Source organism: Pleurodeles waltl, chromosome 4_1 (assembly GCF_031143425.1).
Source record: "Pleurodeles waltl isolate 20211129_DDA chromosome 4_1, aPleWal1.hap1.20221129, whole genome shotgun sequence".
In the NCBI taxonomy this organism is placed as follows: domain Eukaryota; kingdom Metazoa; phylum Chordata; class Amphibia; order Caudata; family Salamandridae; genus Pleurodeles; species Pleurodeles waltl.
In genome coordinates this window covers 883,120,041-883,139,169 of record NC_090442.1, presented here as the reverse complement: position 1 = coordinate 883,139,169, position 19,129 = coordinate 883,120,041, and the positions used below count along the sequence as shown (strand labels likewise).

Genomic DNA, 19,129 nt, shown 5'->3' with positions numbered 1-19,129 from the left:
CACGAACTCCAGCTCCATTTTCCTGGACCTCGTGAGTGCGGGGACGCCATTTTACGCTTGTACTGGACATAGGTCACTACCTATGTCCAGCTACATAATGGTAACTCCAAACCTGGGCATGTTTGGTAACAAACATGTCAGAATCATACCCCAATACTATTGTCAGTATTGATTGTATTATTCCATGCACTTTGGGGGCTCCTTAGAGGATCCCCAGCATTGCTCCTACCAGCTTTATGGGGTTTTCCGGACAGCCCCCGCTGCTGCCACCCCTCAGACAGATTTCTGCCCTCCTTCTGCTGCTTGAGCAGCTCATGCCCAGGAAGGCAGAACAAAGGATTTCCTTTGGAAGAGGAAGGCAACACCCTCTCCGTTACAAGGCTTGGGAGGGGTAGCCTCGCCAAGCTACTAGTATGCTCTGAAGGGCACATTTGGTGCCCTCCTTGCATAAACCAGTCTGTACCAGTTCAGGGACCTCAGCCCCTACTCTGGCGTGGAAATGGCGTAACCACTCCCCTGTCCATCACCACCCCAGGGGTGGTGCCCAGAGCTCCTCCAGGTGGCCACTTGATTCTTCCATCTTGAATCCAAGGTTGGCAGAGGCCTCTGAGAGAATCTGAGTGGCCAGATCAGGGTGGTGACATCACAGGCCCCCTCCTAGGTGGTCAGCCCGGCTAGGTGACCAATCCCCCTTTCTGGGCTATTTAGGGTTTCCCTCTTGGGTGGGTCCTCAGATTTGACATGCAAGATTCCAGCAGGACTCCTCAGCAACATTTACTTTGACTTCTGGCCACTGGAACCGCAACTGGACTTCACAGGAACCTACAATCTACAGCTCCAGCAACGACTTCGCCATGCAACATTGTTTCTCCGACTCCTTTCACCAACTGCAACATTTGCCCAGCTGTGCTTCCTCTGAGGACAGCAAGTCTTCAGTCTGCATGAGAAGAAAGAAGGAAAATTCCTTGGAGTGAAGGAGTCACTTACCTGCCTCTGCAGGCACCAACTGCAACAACACCGGCTGCGTGGCTCTCCTTTCCTCCTGAGCTGCGTGGATCCTGCATCAGGGGTGGTAGTCTGGAGTGGTCTCCTTGGTCCTCTCTACCAGCTGCCCAACTTTGGAGTAGGTAGGTCCTTGCCTTCCCATGCAGGATAGTACCCCCATGCACCGCGTCTCTTGCAGCTACCAAGGCTTGTTGTTACCTCCTCCAAGGGATCTTCAGGCTCCGTGTAGCCTCAGCCCCCGGCACTCTTCTCTGTGAAGCACAGCCCTCAACGTGCTTCGCCTGTGAAGTGGGACCTCTCTTCAGGTGTGCTGTGGGCCTCTCTGCAGCTCCTGGGCTCCTTGCCTGTAGGTCTTCTGTGGGGGCTGCCTCTCCTCCTCCAGACTCTCTGCCTTGCTGATGGTCACCTGGGACTCCCCTCCATAGGTTGAGTCCCCCTGGACCTTGCTGGTCCCCAGCAGCTCCACTTTTCTCCTACTGCGACATTTGCTTTTGCCAAGGCTTGTTGGTGGGTTTTCCACACCACAGACTGACTGCAATTCTTCATCTGTCATGGGACGTTGACTGCATCACCTAGGAACTCTTCATCTGCTCCAGTGCTGCATTGCTGACCATCTCGTCTCGCCGTCGACCAACTCCTGCATCCACAGATCGGTGGGTAGTGGCTCCTGCCAAGAACGGACCATCCTACGTAAACTGGACTTGGTGCCCTTCTTTTCCAGATCTTACTCTTCCAGGATCCACCTCTAGTTTCTTGCAGTCTTGTCTGCGTTTTGCAATATCCTTCTCTGAAGTTCTTTTGGTGGGTCAGGGAAAAAACAGTAACTTACCTCTTTTCTCCTGGTCGCTGGGGGGCACTCTGGTACTTACCTTTGGGGTTTCCTAGTTCCTCCAGCTCCCCTCTACCAATTCCACTTCCTTGGGTGGGGACCAGGCTTTCGCATTTCACTTTCTTAGTATATGGTCTGGTCCCCTCTAGGCCTTCAGTATTGCCTATTGCTTTTCACTGTTTTCTATTGCTTTTTATGCCAATTTTGTGATTGCTGCTGTACATATAATAGTGTGTTACTTACACCCTATTGGAGTATTGCCTATCTAGTCTTTTAGTGTTTGTGTTACTGTAATAAGGAACCTTTATTTTCATAACACGTGTTTCTTTCATGTGTGTAAGTGCTGTGTGACTACAGTGGTATTGCATGATCTTTGCATGTGTCCTAGATAAGTCTTGGCTGATCATCCACAGCTACCTCTAGAGAGCCTGGCTTCTAGATACTGCCTACACTTCACTAATGAGGGGATACCTAGACCTGGTATAAGGTGATAATACCATAGGTACTCACCACACACCAGGCCAGCTTCCTACATCAGAGAGCTCCTTTTTTGTCCCCTGCAATTTATAAATGAAAACTGAATATAGAACGGTGAGCAATGAACTCATCAAAGAGCTGCATGCAAACATCAAGGTATAGATTAGAGCGTTATGATTTCCCCCCACTTTTTGATTAACTTAATGTTGCAAAACAAGTTGATTTGAGCGCAAATCAGTTCTTATTATTAAAGAGAGCCCCCAACCATGGTGTTATGTTTTAAATTCTGAGTTTGCGCTTCTCCAGATAAAGCACTCTGAAACTATACCTGCTACCAGTATGGATGACCTGTGACACCTACACCTTGTAGTCCTGTCTTATGTAACATTTCATATACAATGATTCACACATATATGATGATTGTCTCTGCGTAATGTCTATGTGATGTAAAGTGCTTTGACACCCTAGACTGGTATGAGGGATGAATGATGGAACAACACATGCGTATATCGTGCATGCCTTAACATCGCGGTCTCAACTATGACCGTGTCTTTACTACGCATGCCTTTACAACGAATTTCGTTGTAAAAGCATGTTTGGTAAAGGAACATGTGTGGTAAATTCTCCCTACCCTGCCCCCTTACACCTGATACCATACTCCACCCCTCCAAGCACTTAAAACTGCCCCTGCCCTGAGCCCTAAACCCCCCTGCCCTTAGCCCTAAAAGTAACCCTGCCCTGTCCTAAAAACTACCCGACCCCCACTCTGAACCCTAAAACCTACCCTGAACTGTTCTAAAAACTACCTTGATGCTCCTGCCCCCACCATGAACCCTAAAACCTACCCCGCTCTGTCCTAAATACTACATGACCCCCATCCTGTACCCTAAAACCTACCCCACATTGTCGTAAAACTACTTGAACTCCATGCACTCCTCCTGACCCCTAAATCCTACCCTGTCGTAAAAACTACCCCGACCCTACCCTGCCCTAAAAATGACCCCAACCTCCTACTCTAAACCCGGCCACAGCCCTACTTACCTCTCTCTCCTCTGCTTCTTCCTGTTCCACCCGGACAGCTAGACCGCTCTCTATGCTGTAACCACGCATGTGTGGTAAAGATATGTGTGGTAAAGGCATGCGTACTAGACCCATATTTGTGGAAATGGCAACGTGGTCAATGCATTGCTTTGCATTGCATTGATTGCGTTGTAAGGGATATTTCCCGGTATGAGTGGTGCTATAAGACTAATGAAATGCATCTGAGAGAGAGTGAGGATGGATAGTAGTGAGGGAATCCGTGGCAGAGGTGGTCACTGGGGAGCACCAACAAACAATGTCGCACAGGGCGCCACCAGCACTAAGGCCGGCCCTATCAGACAGCACAGCAGTTCACAGGAACACAGCAGCACAGAGACTGCCACTTGACAGTCAGACAAGGACCTAGCAGCAATCATAGGCCTTACTGGCCTTCATAGGCAGGCGAAGGCGCAGAGACTGACACAGCCTGACTAGAAAGCTCCAAACAGGCTGTACAGTGCATGGCAGGCAGCACAGGAGTCGACAGGAAGCACTGCGCCCAGCAGGCAGTACAGGCCTCTTAGGACTTCACACAGGCGAACAGCATCACAGAGCCTGTCGCTGCCTAAAAGGCAGCAAAGGGCCCAGCAGACAGGGAATTGCAGGCCACACAGGCAGGACTCGACTGGAAGCGACCGCCTTCCCCATCTCCCCCCACCACGGCAACCCTTCTGGGTGCAAACTTTGTGCAGGGGGCCCACCTCAAGGTTGTCCCTGTCCCCCCCAGAAATTTAGTGTCTCCTACGCCCCTGGAGCGGACCCCCAAAACTGGTTCTGGTCAGTCCTTCCCCTGGCTCCAAACTCTTTAGGGTGGCAAGAGCGCATGCCTGCTGTCAGGTTTCTTTATGCATGCTGCAGACAGTGCCACTTAAAGTGTAAGGTGGAGATCCTCCCCAGCCATCCTGTCACGAAGACCCTGTCTGAAAGCAGTACACAATCCACATCAGCACAGCCATTAATAGTTGTATCCCAGGACACCGGCAGAAGGGAACAGTTGGTTTGGGTAGGGAAATTCCAACTTTCTAAAAGTGGCATTTTCAAAGTTGTAACTTAAAATCTGACTTTACCATTAAAGAGTATTTTAAATTACAGTTCATTTGAGTGTAAACGTAATTTCTCAATCTGCTCCAATCTGAAATTGGCACGTAAGTGTACTAAGGGAACCCAATGTTAGTCTATTGGAGCGATAGCCTTACAGCACTTAAAAACAACTTGAGTCTTTAAATGACAGAACATGTAAAACTTAAACCCACATGTCCTACTTTTTAAATACTTATGAGCTGGTAGGACCTAAGTTAGTGGTGACACGAGTATTGAAAAGGATGGTCGAAATACCAGTTTAAAACCGCACTACAGTCTGCAGTAGCATGTTTTACAGTGCTACTTTAGTGGTTGGCACAATGAGTGCTGTTGCCTACTAGCAGCATTTAATTTACAGGCCCTGGTTAAAAGTTGCACCATTTCCTGGGGACTTAAATGTTAATTAAATATGCCAATTAGGTCTAGGCCAATTTTACCATGTAAATAAAGAGCAAGCACATTGTCAAATTCTTTTGTGAACCATCTGTAGCCTATCTGGCCACATTTCCTGAATTTCCAATTAAAAAAGGAAAAATGGTTTCATAAATCCAGTTTGTTTATTGTTTTCTTCCTTTGTAGTTAAAACGCAGGCAGTCTTTAGAGTCAATTTTCAGATATGTAATTTATTTTCAAACCAAACGTTTCCTCTTAAAAAAAAAAAAAAAAAGTGGTTCAGGGATCTCTTATTTTGGTTGAGTTAATTATGTGTTAATTTAATATTAGAGAAATGTAATTGTAAGAGAATGTTCCCTTTCTATGAGGATTTTGTCTTAGTGACCATGACAGAGCTGGGTTGATCACACCCTGCTTCTGCTTCCTAATCCTTATCCTTGCTATATTTCTTGCATCACAGGTACGGACTGGTTTATGGTAGATGTATTACTGCCACAATATAAACAAACGTCGCATTTCTTGTTATTTTCATAATCAAGTAAGCATCAGCACTAAGTCGCCACATACATCTTTTGTGGATAAAGTTTGCTGTTACTTTATGTTAGAAATCGGGCCTTTGGTTGGCAGTCATGTTACCCCCTGTCCAAGCAAGGACCCTCTCTCTAGTCAGGGTAAAAGAGAGTCACACTCAGTTAACTCCCGCTCACCCCCTTGTTAGCTTGGCACGAGCAGGCAGGCTTAACTTCAGAGATAATGTATTAAGTATTTGTACAAACACAGCCAGTAATAAAGTGAACCGCTACAAAATGACAACACAGGTTTAGAAAAATAGTTCTTATTTTATCTAAATAAACAAGACAAAATATGATAAAAATCCACAATACACAGATAAAAATATGAATTTAGCGCTTAAGGACACAAAAATAGTGCCTAGAGGCACTACTACTGCAAGTTGGTACTAAGCGGCATCGTGACAGTCGTTTCCTATAATGTGACCCACTGGCGCAGTTTACAGAGTCGTCCGACCCCCAGGTACGGTACCTTAGCAAACAAGTAGAAAACAGGCTGATGCACGGAGTCAGGGAGTGAGGCATCGCTGGATCCAATGCGGCGTTGGTTCCAGTGCTACGGGGCAAAAGGGCAGAGGCATTGCGCAGCGTCAGGTCCTTACTGCAGAGCAGAGGAGGTGAGGTGGCGTCAGTTGCGAAGTCGGTCTCTTGGTTCCGGCAGGCATGAAGTCTGGCGAAGTCATGATGGTGCGGGGTGACCTCACGTGGTCGTGATGACGTCACAGAGCCCCAGGCGCTGCGATGGCGTCGGATGCTAAAGATGTCTGCCTTATGACACTCCGAAGTCAGCGAAGTTAGACGGGATCAGCGGCTGCAGCAATGGGAAGCCCACAGGGTTGTCGCACTTCTGCAAGGTCCATGGCCTTGGGGCAGGCGGGGTCCCGGGCAGCGGCGTCCTTTACGAAGTTGGACGCTGTCATCTGGTCTCGTTAGACCGGTTTTTCTCCAGAAATTCACTTCCAGGGGCCCAAGAACTGGAATGGCACCCTCCGGCAAGCTAGAGTCCACAGCAGGCAGACTCAGAACTGGGTGGTGAAGCCTTTGCTGTCCCTGAGGCTTCAAAACAGGAGGCAAGCTCTACTCCAAGCCCTTGGAGATACCTTTCAAGCGGGAATGCAAAACAAAGTCTAGTCTCTGTCCCCTTGCACAGGCAAAAGCAGTAGCTGCAGGATAGCCCAACACAGTACAGTCACAGGCCAGGACAGCACTTCTCCTCCGCTCTTCTCCAGGCAGAGGTTCCTCTTGAATCCTTGAAGTATTCTGATTTTAAGGGTTTTTGGGTCCAATACTTATTCCCCTTTCTGCCTTTTGAAGTAGGCCTTCTTCAAAAGAAAGTCTTAGTTGTTCACAAGATCCTTCCTTGCCCAGGCCAGGCTGCAGACACTAGGGGGCTGGAGACTGCATTGTGAGAGGGCAGGCACAGCCCATTCAGGTGTAAGTGACCACTCCTCCTTCCACTCTAGCACAGATGGCTCATTAGGATATGCAGGCTACACCCCAGCTCCCTTTGTCTCTCTGTCTAGAGGGGATTCACAAAAAGCCCAACTGTCAAACCGACCCAGTCAGGCAATCGACAAACAGGCAGTCACAGAATGGTTTACTCAAGAAAATGGCTACTTTCTAAAAAATTGCATTTTCAAGCTAATAATCTAAAAACCAACTTCACAAAAAGATGTATTTTTAAATTGTGAGGTCAAAGACCACAAACTCCATATTTCTGGCTGTTCCCAAAGGTAATCTTCACTTTAATAATATTTAAAGGCAGCCCCCATGTTAACCTATGATAGAGATAGGCCTTGCAACAGTGAGGCCTGAATTTAGCAGTATTTCACTGTTATGACATGTACCACACATCAGTACATGTCCCACCATTAACATACACTGAATCCTGCCCATGAGGCTACCTAGGGCCTACCTTGGGGGTGCCTTGCATGTATATAAATGGAAAGTTTGGGCAGGTCGAATTGGCAGGTTAAAACAGCACACACAGACACTGCAGTGGCAGGTCCGAGACATGTTTACAGGGCTACTCGTGTGGGTGGCACAATCAGTGCTGCAAGCCCACTAGTAACATTTGATTTACAGGCCCTGGGCACCTCTAGTGCACTTTACTAGGGACTTACTAGCAATCATGGATAAACCTATCACCAATACAGTTTACACAGACAGCATATGTACTTTAGCACTGGTTAGCAGTGGTAAAGTGCTCAAAGTCCTAAAGCCAACAAAACAGGTCAGAAGAAATAGGAGGAAGAGGCAAAAAGTTTAGGGATGACCCTGCAAAAAGGGCCATTTCCAACACTTTAACAGTGCCTCTTGCGTTGTGTGACACAAGCCACTAGTCAAGCATTTTATTGGTGCTGCTGCAGCTACCCTTTATATGGCAATTTGCACTTTGACCACGAATCTGCCTCTTCCAGACTAAACATAGCTTAGGCACCGGATATGGGTGTGAATACCAGGTGGTACACAGAGGAGCCCATTGCTTTTTAATTTTTTTTGTTTTAAACATTTTTTTTTGCTTACAGCAGATTCAGTTTATGTAAACTTGCTAATATTTTTTTCGATATTGCGTTTGCAGATTGCCTGAATTAACCAGCCTTTTTAAATGGGTTTCCCGTCCCAGAACGCTTGTCAACCCTAACCATGCTTTTGGGGGTAAACTTCAGAGTCTTTGTGCCTCCAGCTGATTTACAAAAGCAGCTGCTGTTTTTAGTGCACGTTGCACTTCATATTTATTACATACAGGTTGTCCTGCGGTTTTGTCAACTGCCACGGGTTTGAGGATTATATTGGCTTACCTCCATAGCTAACTTATGTGTCTATCATATGTACTGGTATCGTGCCAAATTGTAAAAATGTTGTGCATTTCTCCTTGACTTGGAACATTTTAACCCTGTATATGTTTTTAACTGTAATGCTTTGTATTAACCACACAATAAATAATTCCAAATAAGTACAAAAGACCAGACAGGCAGGAAAACATTTCTCTCTCCAAACCGAGGTGTAGAAGGGGTATTTGTGTTAAGGAGGCAAAACAAACTATAATGTTGGCAAAAGAAGAGTATGTTAAAAAAAAAAGGTTAAAGAGCTTGGTGGCAGGAAGAGGCAGGGATTTCTCTCCCACGTCCCCAGTAAACCCCCTTGCCCCGCTGCCGCCAAGGGAAAACGGAACTGAGTGAAAATCGCCTTCTCTTCCCTCGAAGATCACAGGAAAACAATGGTAAAAATTAATTGATCAGAAAGCAATTATTTACCTAATTGCAGCATAGATAACTGTATGCTATCTAATAACCTTTTAGCACTGGAATTGCCAATTTAAGTGTGCTTTTGCTGAAATATGGTACGTTTTCTCAGTTTGTTTTTCTCAGGGTGTAACAGCCAAATGCATATTTATCATTTTTACAATACATCAAGGACATTCTAAAGGACTACATTGCGCGTTAATAATTAATGTATCTTTATTACATGTTTTAAGTCCTCAGACTTCAAAGGGGCCTGGCGAACATTTCTATTTGGTGCCTGAACCAGTGGTAGCCCCCAACAGTCCGATCTGGTACTCAACCCAGCCTGTCAGCGAACAAGTGATGGACCAGATGTTGAGTAGAATACTTCTGGTAAAGGAGATCCAAGAATCACACGCTTCATCCCGTCTGACACTGTACCAATGAGCACATGGCCTACTCTTCTTTCTGACCTATTGACTTACAGTTGTATAAACTATTGTTGGTAAAGCATGAGCAAATTGTGTAGAGACTACTCAGTACACTTTCAAGTGAGTGAATGTCTTAAACACATTATGTTCGGAAAAGGAAGTAGACGCAAAATTTAAAAAATGCACATTTTGGATTTCATTATGTTTATTGTGTTCATCTGTAGTGACTTCTGGGACTCAAAATAGAATCAAAAAAGTTACTGGTACTAGTGTTTGATGGTGAGCCAATTGTAGAACCCTAATTTGTATTTCTGGTTACTTTACTTCGTCCACTGTTTTCGCAGTTGAATATATAAAGCAGCGTTCTTTCACAGGAAGTCTCATGGCACAAAAATGTACCACGTGAGAGACTGTAAAATAGATGGCATAAATCTTTGATGGTTAGAAACTTGCAGTGTATTATTTCATAATTTATTAGTGCAATCATCTTTTTGTGACACACAGCTCTTTTTACATTCTAGTATTGTGCTTCCTTTAGAAAAGGATGATGCTTCCATGACAAGTAAACATGTAAAATCACTGACTTTAAGGTATGGAGGAGTACAGAGGTAAACCAACATCTTCAACAATCTCTCGAGGAAGTTTTGAAAGTGATGGATTTTTCCTGGCGGGAGTGTTTGGCATTGTTGGTGTAAAATGTGCCTAAGTAAGTTGTCATTACAGACGTGACACTTTATTAGTATCACATCTTTTGTGTGCATGCACAGAAGGTTTACACGTTTATGCTAAGGAACTATACAACCTTACCTCAGATTCCATGAATGCTGTGCCTTAATTCAATCGAGGCACTTGTATTTATTTCAGTTGTGACTGTCAAATTCGATTACTTGTGTTTTGGAAAGTTCACTTTTACAGAGATTTGTATATTTTCACGTACAATTTTAAAAATTAATCACAGACTAACTGGACGAAATTGAGTTTTGTTATATCAGACGTTTGCTATATTTATGGTATATTTGATTTGGAAATAAAATTGCTAGGAATTGTACTGCAAGCTATACTTCTGTAAACAAGAACACTATCATTATTTACAAATGTGTTGTGTTCGGCTCTTTCTGATGAGTGAAGATCGTATGACGGCTTAAGGATCAAATAGTAGCTTGCTTTGTCCCCCTACTCGTTCACTTTCAGTGTCTGAATGTCTTCCCTGAGGTGCGGGAGGGGGCAGAAACACACATTTACAATTATTTAAGCAAGCTGACGTTTTGATTGAAGCGGTGGGTGTATACCTTTAGGTTATGAAGCAGGTATTTAGAGTGCCTTCCAGAATGCCCTGCTGTCGTTCATCCACTTGAGTTTTTCCTGACGTAGTTATAAAAATAATTGCAAGATCAGTGGAACACAATTGTAGTAATCTGCAGAAGACATAAGGATGGAGTTGCAGAACATATTTATTTTCTCTATTCGGTATATTGGTACTTAAATTCATCGGGTCTGTTGCCACTCATTGGAACAACAAATTACTCTTTAGCTTACACAGTTTTTTTTAATTTTTATTTCCAGTAATAAACAGTATCCTTTAAATGAGTTTTGGTTATCTTTTCTTTGGAAGATGGATCTGAACATCGATTAAAAAGAGATACATCAAGTCTACTTCAAAATGTTCCCAAGCAAACACAAGATTCCAAACTGAAATCTGGAAGCGAGTGCTAAATATTAGGACGGAGTGAATAACTGGGAGGATAACCGGTTGCTGAAAAAGTTTTTTTCCAGAAAAGGAGGGCATTAATTGGAGATTAAATTACAAAATCAGAGTAATCTAAATACGCTATTATCAATGTTTTTTCTCTGTTCAGCAAAAGTTGTACGTAACAAATTAGGTACTCCTGAAGAAGGGGCAACAGTTCTGAATGCACTGACTTGGACATAACTGACCCTTCGCTATCTGGTGTGAATGCCAGAAAGATTACAGAGAATCATAAACTAAATTTTTTTGGTAAAGCATTAAAAACGTCAGCATGTAAAGGACACTCTTTAGTGCCAGAAGATACAATGTTAAATTGTATTGAATGCTACCAAAACTAAATCCCTTGCTTTCTGGATAAACACATTGAAAAGAAAAAAAAGTATGACTATTGTATCCTAATTCCTTGTACAGGTTATTAGATGATTTTGATCTCCCATTCTTTTGAATGGATGAGTTGTATACATCCACCGATGTCATAACCTTGCTTTGCAGTGCATGAGCTACTATAGATACTTCCTATGTGTACTTCTCCCTGTTCGTCTTTTCTCTGAACTGCTCCCACTTTTTAAAATGTAACTGCCCTATCCCACACACACACCCTCTTGTGCTGTCTCCACTCCTTGCTGTTGTCAGTGTGCAGTCATGTTTTAATGAATTTTAATCCACTCCAAGATAGTTTCCTATGCATGCATATACAATCTCGAAATTTTGACTTAAAAAAAAAAAAAAAGAACGAATTTAAAAGATGGCCACCATATGTGTATACACACATATGTACCAGACATTTTTGACTTTTCTTAAAACAATAGATAATACATTCCGAGATGGATGCTGCATGCGCAATGCAGACAACTTTTTCTTTTTTTGGGGGAAAAAAACAGTCTAAGTTGGTTGCTGCATACATGGAAGCAACCTGAAGGAAAACAAGCATTGAAAAAGCCAATGACGTGTAACGAACAAGTCCCATTGACTTTGCAGTGGTCGTGAAATTCTTTTTCGTCAGGTGCCTTATTAAACAAAGTGCAACCAATAGTATAGTGAAATAAATAGAGAACACAACTAAGTAGGTGGTGAGGACTCATTGAGGGGCATATTTATACTCTGCGCTGAATGTGCGTCAAAGTTTTTGACGCACATTCGGCGCGAACCTTGCCCCATATTTAAACTTTGACACCCGAGCCAGCGAACGCCAAAATCCCGCTGTGTAAGTCATTTTTTGGATGTGGGATACTGCCTTGCATTAATGACATGCAAGGTAGGCGTTCCCGCCCAAAAAATGACTTTAAGGCCTGTGCGCCTTATTTATACTCCTGTGTCATTTTGACGCACAGGCCTTAAAAAACGGCGCGCAGCCTGGTGTGCGCTGTTTTTTAACGCCTGGGTCAGAGCAGGCGATAAGGGCTCTTTGGGCTCACTCCCATGGTCTCGGACCATGGAAGGAGTCCAGAGGTGCCCTTCCCTGCCCCCAGGGACACCCCCTGACACCCTCGCCCACCCCTGGAGGACACCCATGGATTGGGGGGGACCCATCCCAGGCAAGTACAGGTAAGTTGAGGTAAGTATATATTTTAAATTTTTTAAAAGTGGCATAGGGGGCCTATTTTGGGCCCCCCTACATACCACTGTGTCTAATGGCCAAGCCCAGGGGACACAAGTCCCCTGGGCATGGCCATTGGGCAAGGGGGCATGACTCCTGTCTTTGCTAAGACAGGAGTCATTTGAATGGGGTTTGTGCATCAAAAAACGGCGCAAGTCCAGTTTGAGGCATGATTTTTTGCCTCAAACCTGACTTGCACCATTTTATTACGCACAACCCCCATTTTCCCCTACGCCGGCGCTGCCTGGTTTGAGTAAATATATATATTTTTTTACTCTGACCAGTCCGCAGCGCCGGCTAACGTCATTCCTTAAATAAGGCACCCGCATGGCGCGTAGGAATGGAGTTGGCCGGCGGTAACATTTTTGACGCAAACCACCACCGGTGCTGGTTTGCGTCAAAAAGTATGAATATGGGCCTATGTGCCTCCATACAGGACATGCATGCAACTTTGATCACCCCAGATAGTTTTCATTTGGAGCTATGTTTTGACTTCTTATTTTAGTGATATGCACCAAGTGTATATTTTCTCTCTTCTCTCACCTAACATGTATAATGCACAGGCTGAAAAACAATCCCATTCAAATTTCTGACGAGTGCTAGAAGATTACAAGTCAAACAAGGAGCTTTTTTGGAAAAAGCTTTATTTTACAAGAAAATAATTAACTTTCTAGGGGGCCTAAGCTGGCAAAGAATCCCTTCTTACCCATCTATATACACACTATAATCACATCGTGTTGTGGATTTTCATGTGGCAGCTCATGACCCACATGCAGTCACCAGCCTATTCTAGGCCCTGCCCAATGTTGAAACATTTGTGTCCTCTGCAGAGGTCCTCCTTATTTCTTTGCAGCACTGGTTGTTCTTGCCTCTACACATAAGAAAGAGCCATGCCTCTTTTGATGTAAATTAAAGAACCCACAACAATAACTAATGTAGAAGCAATATACCTGTTGTTAATTTGTTGGCAAATAACATATATTCTGTTTTGGGTGGGAGGAGTTTCAGGTAGGTTCAAGACATCCTGGTCTGGATGATATGCAGTGTTTGATGCATTGGATGTGTGAAGTAGAGGAAACGTAAAAAGACTTGTATATCATTGGTATATTGCTGAATCCTGATGCTATCTGTGATTAGAGCACCTAGTGGCTTTGTGTTAAAGGTGACAGCTATTATAGAGCCCTATCATGTGTGGAAGCACCCAGGGATCTTTTGGGACCTGGCGTTGCCCCTTTGAACAAACTGGTATCGGGAGGAGGAGAACCAGTGAAGTACATTGCTGGTGAATCCCAATCATGACTCAAGGGTGTATTTGCGAGTGCGATGGTCGATTGTGTTGAAGGCAGCTTGAGAGGTCCAGCAATAACAGGAATCGGGTCATCTTCATCTGTGGTCAAGAGGGCATCCTCTGCAATGTGTAAGGTAGTGGCCTCCGTACTGCAGTGTGATCGGAAGCCAGACTAGTAGTCGTGCAAGCGTTGGTTAGCATCAGAGTGATTTTGAATTTCAACATAAACTGCTTTTTCAGTGGCCTTGCTGAAGCATGGTAGCTGAGTGACGGGACAGTAATTGGCAAGGTCATCAGGTTCTAGTGCAGGTGTATTTAAGAGTTAGATGATCTGGCCAGACTTGAGAGCTTCTGGGAAGATGCCTTGAGTGAGGGAAGCATTGACAATGGTACATATGGGCCAGAGAGCATCCCCAGACAGGGAAAGAGAGCTTTGATAAAGGTCAGTGGTAAGACAGCACCATCTCCTGTATTTTGCAATATTCAGGGCTGCTGTGTAATTGATTTTGACTGGCAGAGCCCAGAAAGACTGTCTTGAGCAGCAAAAGTGTGGTGGATATTGAAATATCAATGTCACATATAAAAGATATACATATATATATATGTTCAATGGCATATGTAGCTGCAGATACACATGCTGTGCATTATCCTGCCATCTAGTGTTGGGCCCGGAGTGTTACAAGTTGTTTTTCTTCGAATAAGTCTTTTCGAGTCACGAGACTCCTCCCTTTCGGCTCCATTGCGCATGGGCGTTGACTCCATCTTAGATTGTTTTCTTTCCGCCGTCGGGTTCGGACGTGTTCCTCTTCGCTCCGTATTTCGATTTGGGAAAGTTAGTTATCGGAAAATTCTACAGTATTGTTCGTGCTCGGTACCGGTTTAGTGTTAGCACATCGACACCGAAGAAAGAAGCGCTCTGGCGGCCCTTTGGGGCTTCCACTCTCCAGCGGGGCCTGGTCGGCCCGACCGTGTCCATCTTCAAACCTCATGGACCGGACCCCCTTCCGCTTCTGCCCCAATTGCCACGTAAAGTATCCTTATACAGACCAACACTTGGTCTGTAATCTGTGTTTATCTCCGGAACACAGGGAGGATACTTGCGAGGCCTGTCGGGCATTTCGATCCAAGAAAACACTACGAGTGTAGTGAGTGCAGATCGACGTCGATGAAGAGGAGAGGTTCTCCATTCGAGATTCAGACTCAGACGAGTCCGAAAGTGAGCAGCCGAAACAGCAACAAACTGTGAGTAAACCAGCCCCGGCAAAGGCTCACTCAAATATAATAAAGGCCAAGGGGATGCCACCGCCAACAGGCCATGGCTTAACCCGAAAACACAGTGACCAAACATCGGCACCGAAAAAGGCCTCCCAGCAGCCGAAGACATCCGACTCCAGTCGAGATACCGGCTCCGAACCATCTCGGCACCGAGAGTTCGGCACCCCTAAAGCCAAGAAGGTTTCCTCTGAGCCGAAAAAGACTGTACAAAAAGCTTTGGTGCCGAAACATGCAGCCTCGGAGCCGAAACCAGGCTCCTATACAGAAGAGCAAGGCCTTTCAACTCAGTTGCAAGGGCACAGATTTGAACAAGAACTGGGCATGGGAGAGCCAGACCATACCCAGAGGAGGTTGCACATACAGAAAGACACGGGGAAAATCCAAACTCTTCCTCCAATAAAAATCAAGCGAAAGCTAGCATTCCAGGAGACGGAAATGCAGCCAAAAGCGAAAGTGGCTAAAGAGAAAATACCACCAAGGTTCTCACCACAGCAATCTCCATTACATTCGCCACACCTGTCCCCGGTAGCAACACCCCAACGATGCACTCGCCGACACACCCGGGGATGACCCGGATGCATGGAACTTGTATGATGCACCGGTCTCAGACAATAGTCCTGATTGCTACCCGGCAAGGCCGTCACCACCTGAGGACAGCACTGCATATATGCAGGTGGTTTCAAGGGCAGCTACATTCCATAATGTAGCAATGCTTGCAGAGCCCATAGAAGACGACTTTTTGTTTAACACCTTGTCATTTACTCACAGCTCATACCAAAGTCTGCCAATGCTGCCAGGCATGTTAAAACACACCAAACAAGTGTTCCAGGACCTAGTAAAAGGCAGAGCCATCACGCCTAGGGTGGAGAAGAAATATAAACCTCCCCCAACGGACCCTGTGTTTATCACACAACAATTAACTCCTGATTCGGTGGCAGTGGGAGCAGCCCGAAAGAGGGCAAACTCCCAATCCTCAGGAGACGCACCACCGCCCGACAAGGAAAGTCGGAAATTCGATGCAGCAGGCAAGAGGGTGGCAGCACAGGCAGCCAATCAATGGCGTATTGCCAATTCTCAGGCTCTACTAGCTCGATACGACAGGGCACATTGGGATGAAATGCAACATCTCATTCAGCACCTTCCCAAAGAGTACCAAAAACGTGCCCGACAGGTTGTTGAGGAAGGTCAAACTATTTCTAACAACCAAATAAGGTCGGCTATGGACTCAGCAGACACGGCGGCAAGGTCAGTGAACCCTGCAGTAACCATTCGTAGGCATGCATGGTTACGGAGCTCCGGATTTAAGCCAGAAATCCAGCAGGCTGTGCCGAAAATGCCTTTCAACCAAGAACAATTGTTTGGGCCAGAGGTGGATACGGCAATAGAAAAACTAAAAAAGGACACTGCCAAAGCCATGGGCGCGCTCTACTCCCCACAGAGCCGAGGCACTTTTAGAAAGCCGCACTTTAAGGGGGGGGGGGTTTCGTTCCCAAACCACAGAGCCTTCCACATCACAAGTCAGACCCACATATCAGGGCCAGTATCGGAGAGGAGGTTTTCGAGGACAATATAGGGGTGGACAATTCCCTAAAGCAAGAGGGAAATTCCAGAGCCCAAAAACCCCACAAACCAAATAGTGACTTCAATGTCACAAACCCCCACCACTCAACACCAGTAGGGGGGGAGACTTACTGCATATCACCACAACTGGGAATACATAACTACGGAGGCATGGGTCCTAGCCATTATCCAACATGGTTATTGTATAGAATTCCTACAATTGCCACCAGATGTGCCTCCAAGAGCACACAATATGTCCAAACAACACTTAGACCTGTTACAACTAGAAGTCCAAGCATTGTTACAAAAACAAGCAATAGAACAATGCCCAGCCATCAAAAAGGAACAGGTGTCTACTCCCTGTATTTCCTAATTCCAAAGAAAGACAAAACTCTGAGACCCATATTAGACCTCAGAACACTGAATCTTTACATCAAATCAGATCACTTTCACATGGGGACACTTCAAGACGTGATTCCCTTGCTCAAAAATCAAGACTACATGTCAACATTAGATCTCAAGGATGCTTATTTCCATATACCCATACATCCTTCCCACAGGAAATACTTAAGGTTTGTAATCCAAGGCGTGCATTACCAATTCAAAGTGTTACCATTCGGGATAACAACAGCCCCAAGGGTATTCACAAAATGCCTTGCAGTAGTAGCCTCTCACATCAGGAGACAGCACTTGCTCTTGTTCCCTTACTTAGACGATTGGTTAATAAAAACCAGCACTCAGCAACAGTGTCTTCTACACACACAATACGTCATAGAAACCCTACACAAACTAGGGTTCTCTCTAAACTACCAAAAATCACATCTGCAACCGTGCCAAATACAACAATATTTAGTAGCAACAATCGACACACACAAAGCGATTGCCACTCCAAGTCCACAAAGAGTAAAGCCTTCCAAAATATAGGGGGTCATTACAACCCTGGCGGACGGTGTTAAAGCGGCGGTAAGACCGCAAACAGGCTGGCGGACAAAAAAAGGGAATCATGACCCTGGCGGAAACCACCAACAAAGACAGCCACTTTTAACACACCGCCCGCCATGGTGGTACAGACAAGCAGCACGGCGGTCACCACCACCAACAGACAGGCGGAAGACAATGTACCGCCCATAGTATCACAACCTACCAATCCGCCACCTTTTCCGGGGCGGATTCACCGTAGATAAAAACACGGCGGAAACAGTTACTGCAATGGGAAAATGCTCACCTGAACACATCCCACGAGGAAGGAGGACTCCATGGAGCCGGAATTACAAATCCTACCGGCCCTTGTATTCCTACTCATCTACGAAGAGCGGCGCCGGCGAAGATAACAGTGAGTACTGCACCTATGACATAGGGGAGGGGGGAGGCAAAAGTTAGGGGGACACACACGAAACACCCCCACCCTCGCATATTACAACACACACACCAATGCATTCACAAAAATCACAGTAACAACCCACAACCCCCCCCAGAAGAATGCAAAGACAAAACGAAATCTGTTCAAACATTGTAATGTATCAATATACATGTCTCAAAAATATACAGATACATTATAAAATCATTCAAAAGTATATACATTACGAGAAGTAGTGCAGATATGCACATCTCAATGTCCGTGCACCACTAGTCCAAAAATGCATGGGCGAGGCCCACAAAAGATACCTGTCCACAATCTGAGAGAACACTGCCGGGGCATCAGATAGAAATACAACAGGCACCTCAGGGGGAATGGAAGGGAGGGGGGCACCTCAGCCGGATGACTGCAAAGCCAGATCCACGACGGGGCTCCATGCCCATTGATGTATCCTGGGGAGTGCAAAGCCACAGTCTCTCAAGTCTCTACAGTGGGTGGTTTGCCCACTATACCATCCTGGGGAGTGCAAAGCCACAGTCTCTCAAGTCTCTACAGTGGGTGGTTTGCCCACTATACCATCCTGGGGAGTGCAAAGCCACAGTCTCTCAAGTCTCTACAGTGGGTGGTTTGCCCACTATACCATCCTGGGGAGTGCAAAGCCACAGTTTCGCAAGTAGACAACAGCCTCCGCTGGCTCTGGAGGAGGACTGGTGCCCAGACTGGATTAGTCTCCCCATGAAAGTTCCTGTCCTGTCACTTTCCCTGCTGCACATGGGATAACTATGCTTGATGTGGTGGCCTTTTCATTCTTCCCTGGTGCATGCCCTGTTCAGCGGTGCTTTGCCATGGTGGTTCTGGACTGTTCAGCGGTGCTTTGCCATGGCGGTTCTGGACTGTTCAGCGGTGCTTTGCCATGGTGGTTCTGGACTGGGCATTGGTGTGTGGCATGACGTTCTCTGGACTGGGCATTGGCGTGTGGCATGAGGTTCCCTCATTGCCCAGCGGGGCTGTGGCAGCCGGGGCGCTCCTGGGCACTGACTCTGGCGGTGGTCTCCTGACCAGTGACGATACTTGGGCCCTCCTGGGCAATGACTCTGGCGGTGGTCTCCTGACCAGTGACGATACTTGGGCCCTCCTGGGCACTGACTCCGCCGGTGGCCTCCTGACCAGTGACGATACTTGGGCCCTCCTGAGCACTGACTCCGGCAGTGGTCTCC

The 19,129-nt window shown here is 45.8% G+C and overlaps 1 protein-coding gene across 1 annotated transcript in view; it reads left to right on the top strand.

The window, feature by feature from the left end:
* LOC138288241 (transcriptional regulator QRICH1-like) overlaps positions 1–10,675 on the top strand; it is a 261,954-nt gene extending 251,279 nt beyond the window's left edge. The window contains exon 9 of the mRNA XM_069229630.1: positions 8,912–10,675. Coding sequence (XP_069085731.1) covers positions 8,912–9,104 — 193 coding nt within the window. The 3' untranslated portion in view covers positions 9,105–10,675. The remainder of the gene's footprint in view (positions 1–8,911) is intronic.
* Positions 10,676–19,129: the final 8,454 nt, after the last annotated feature.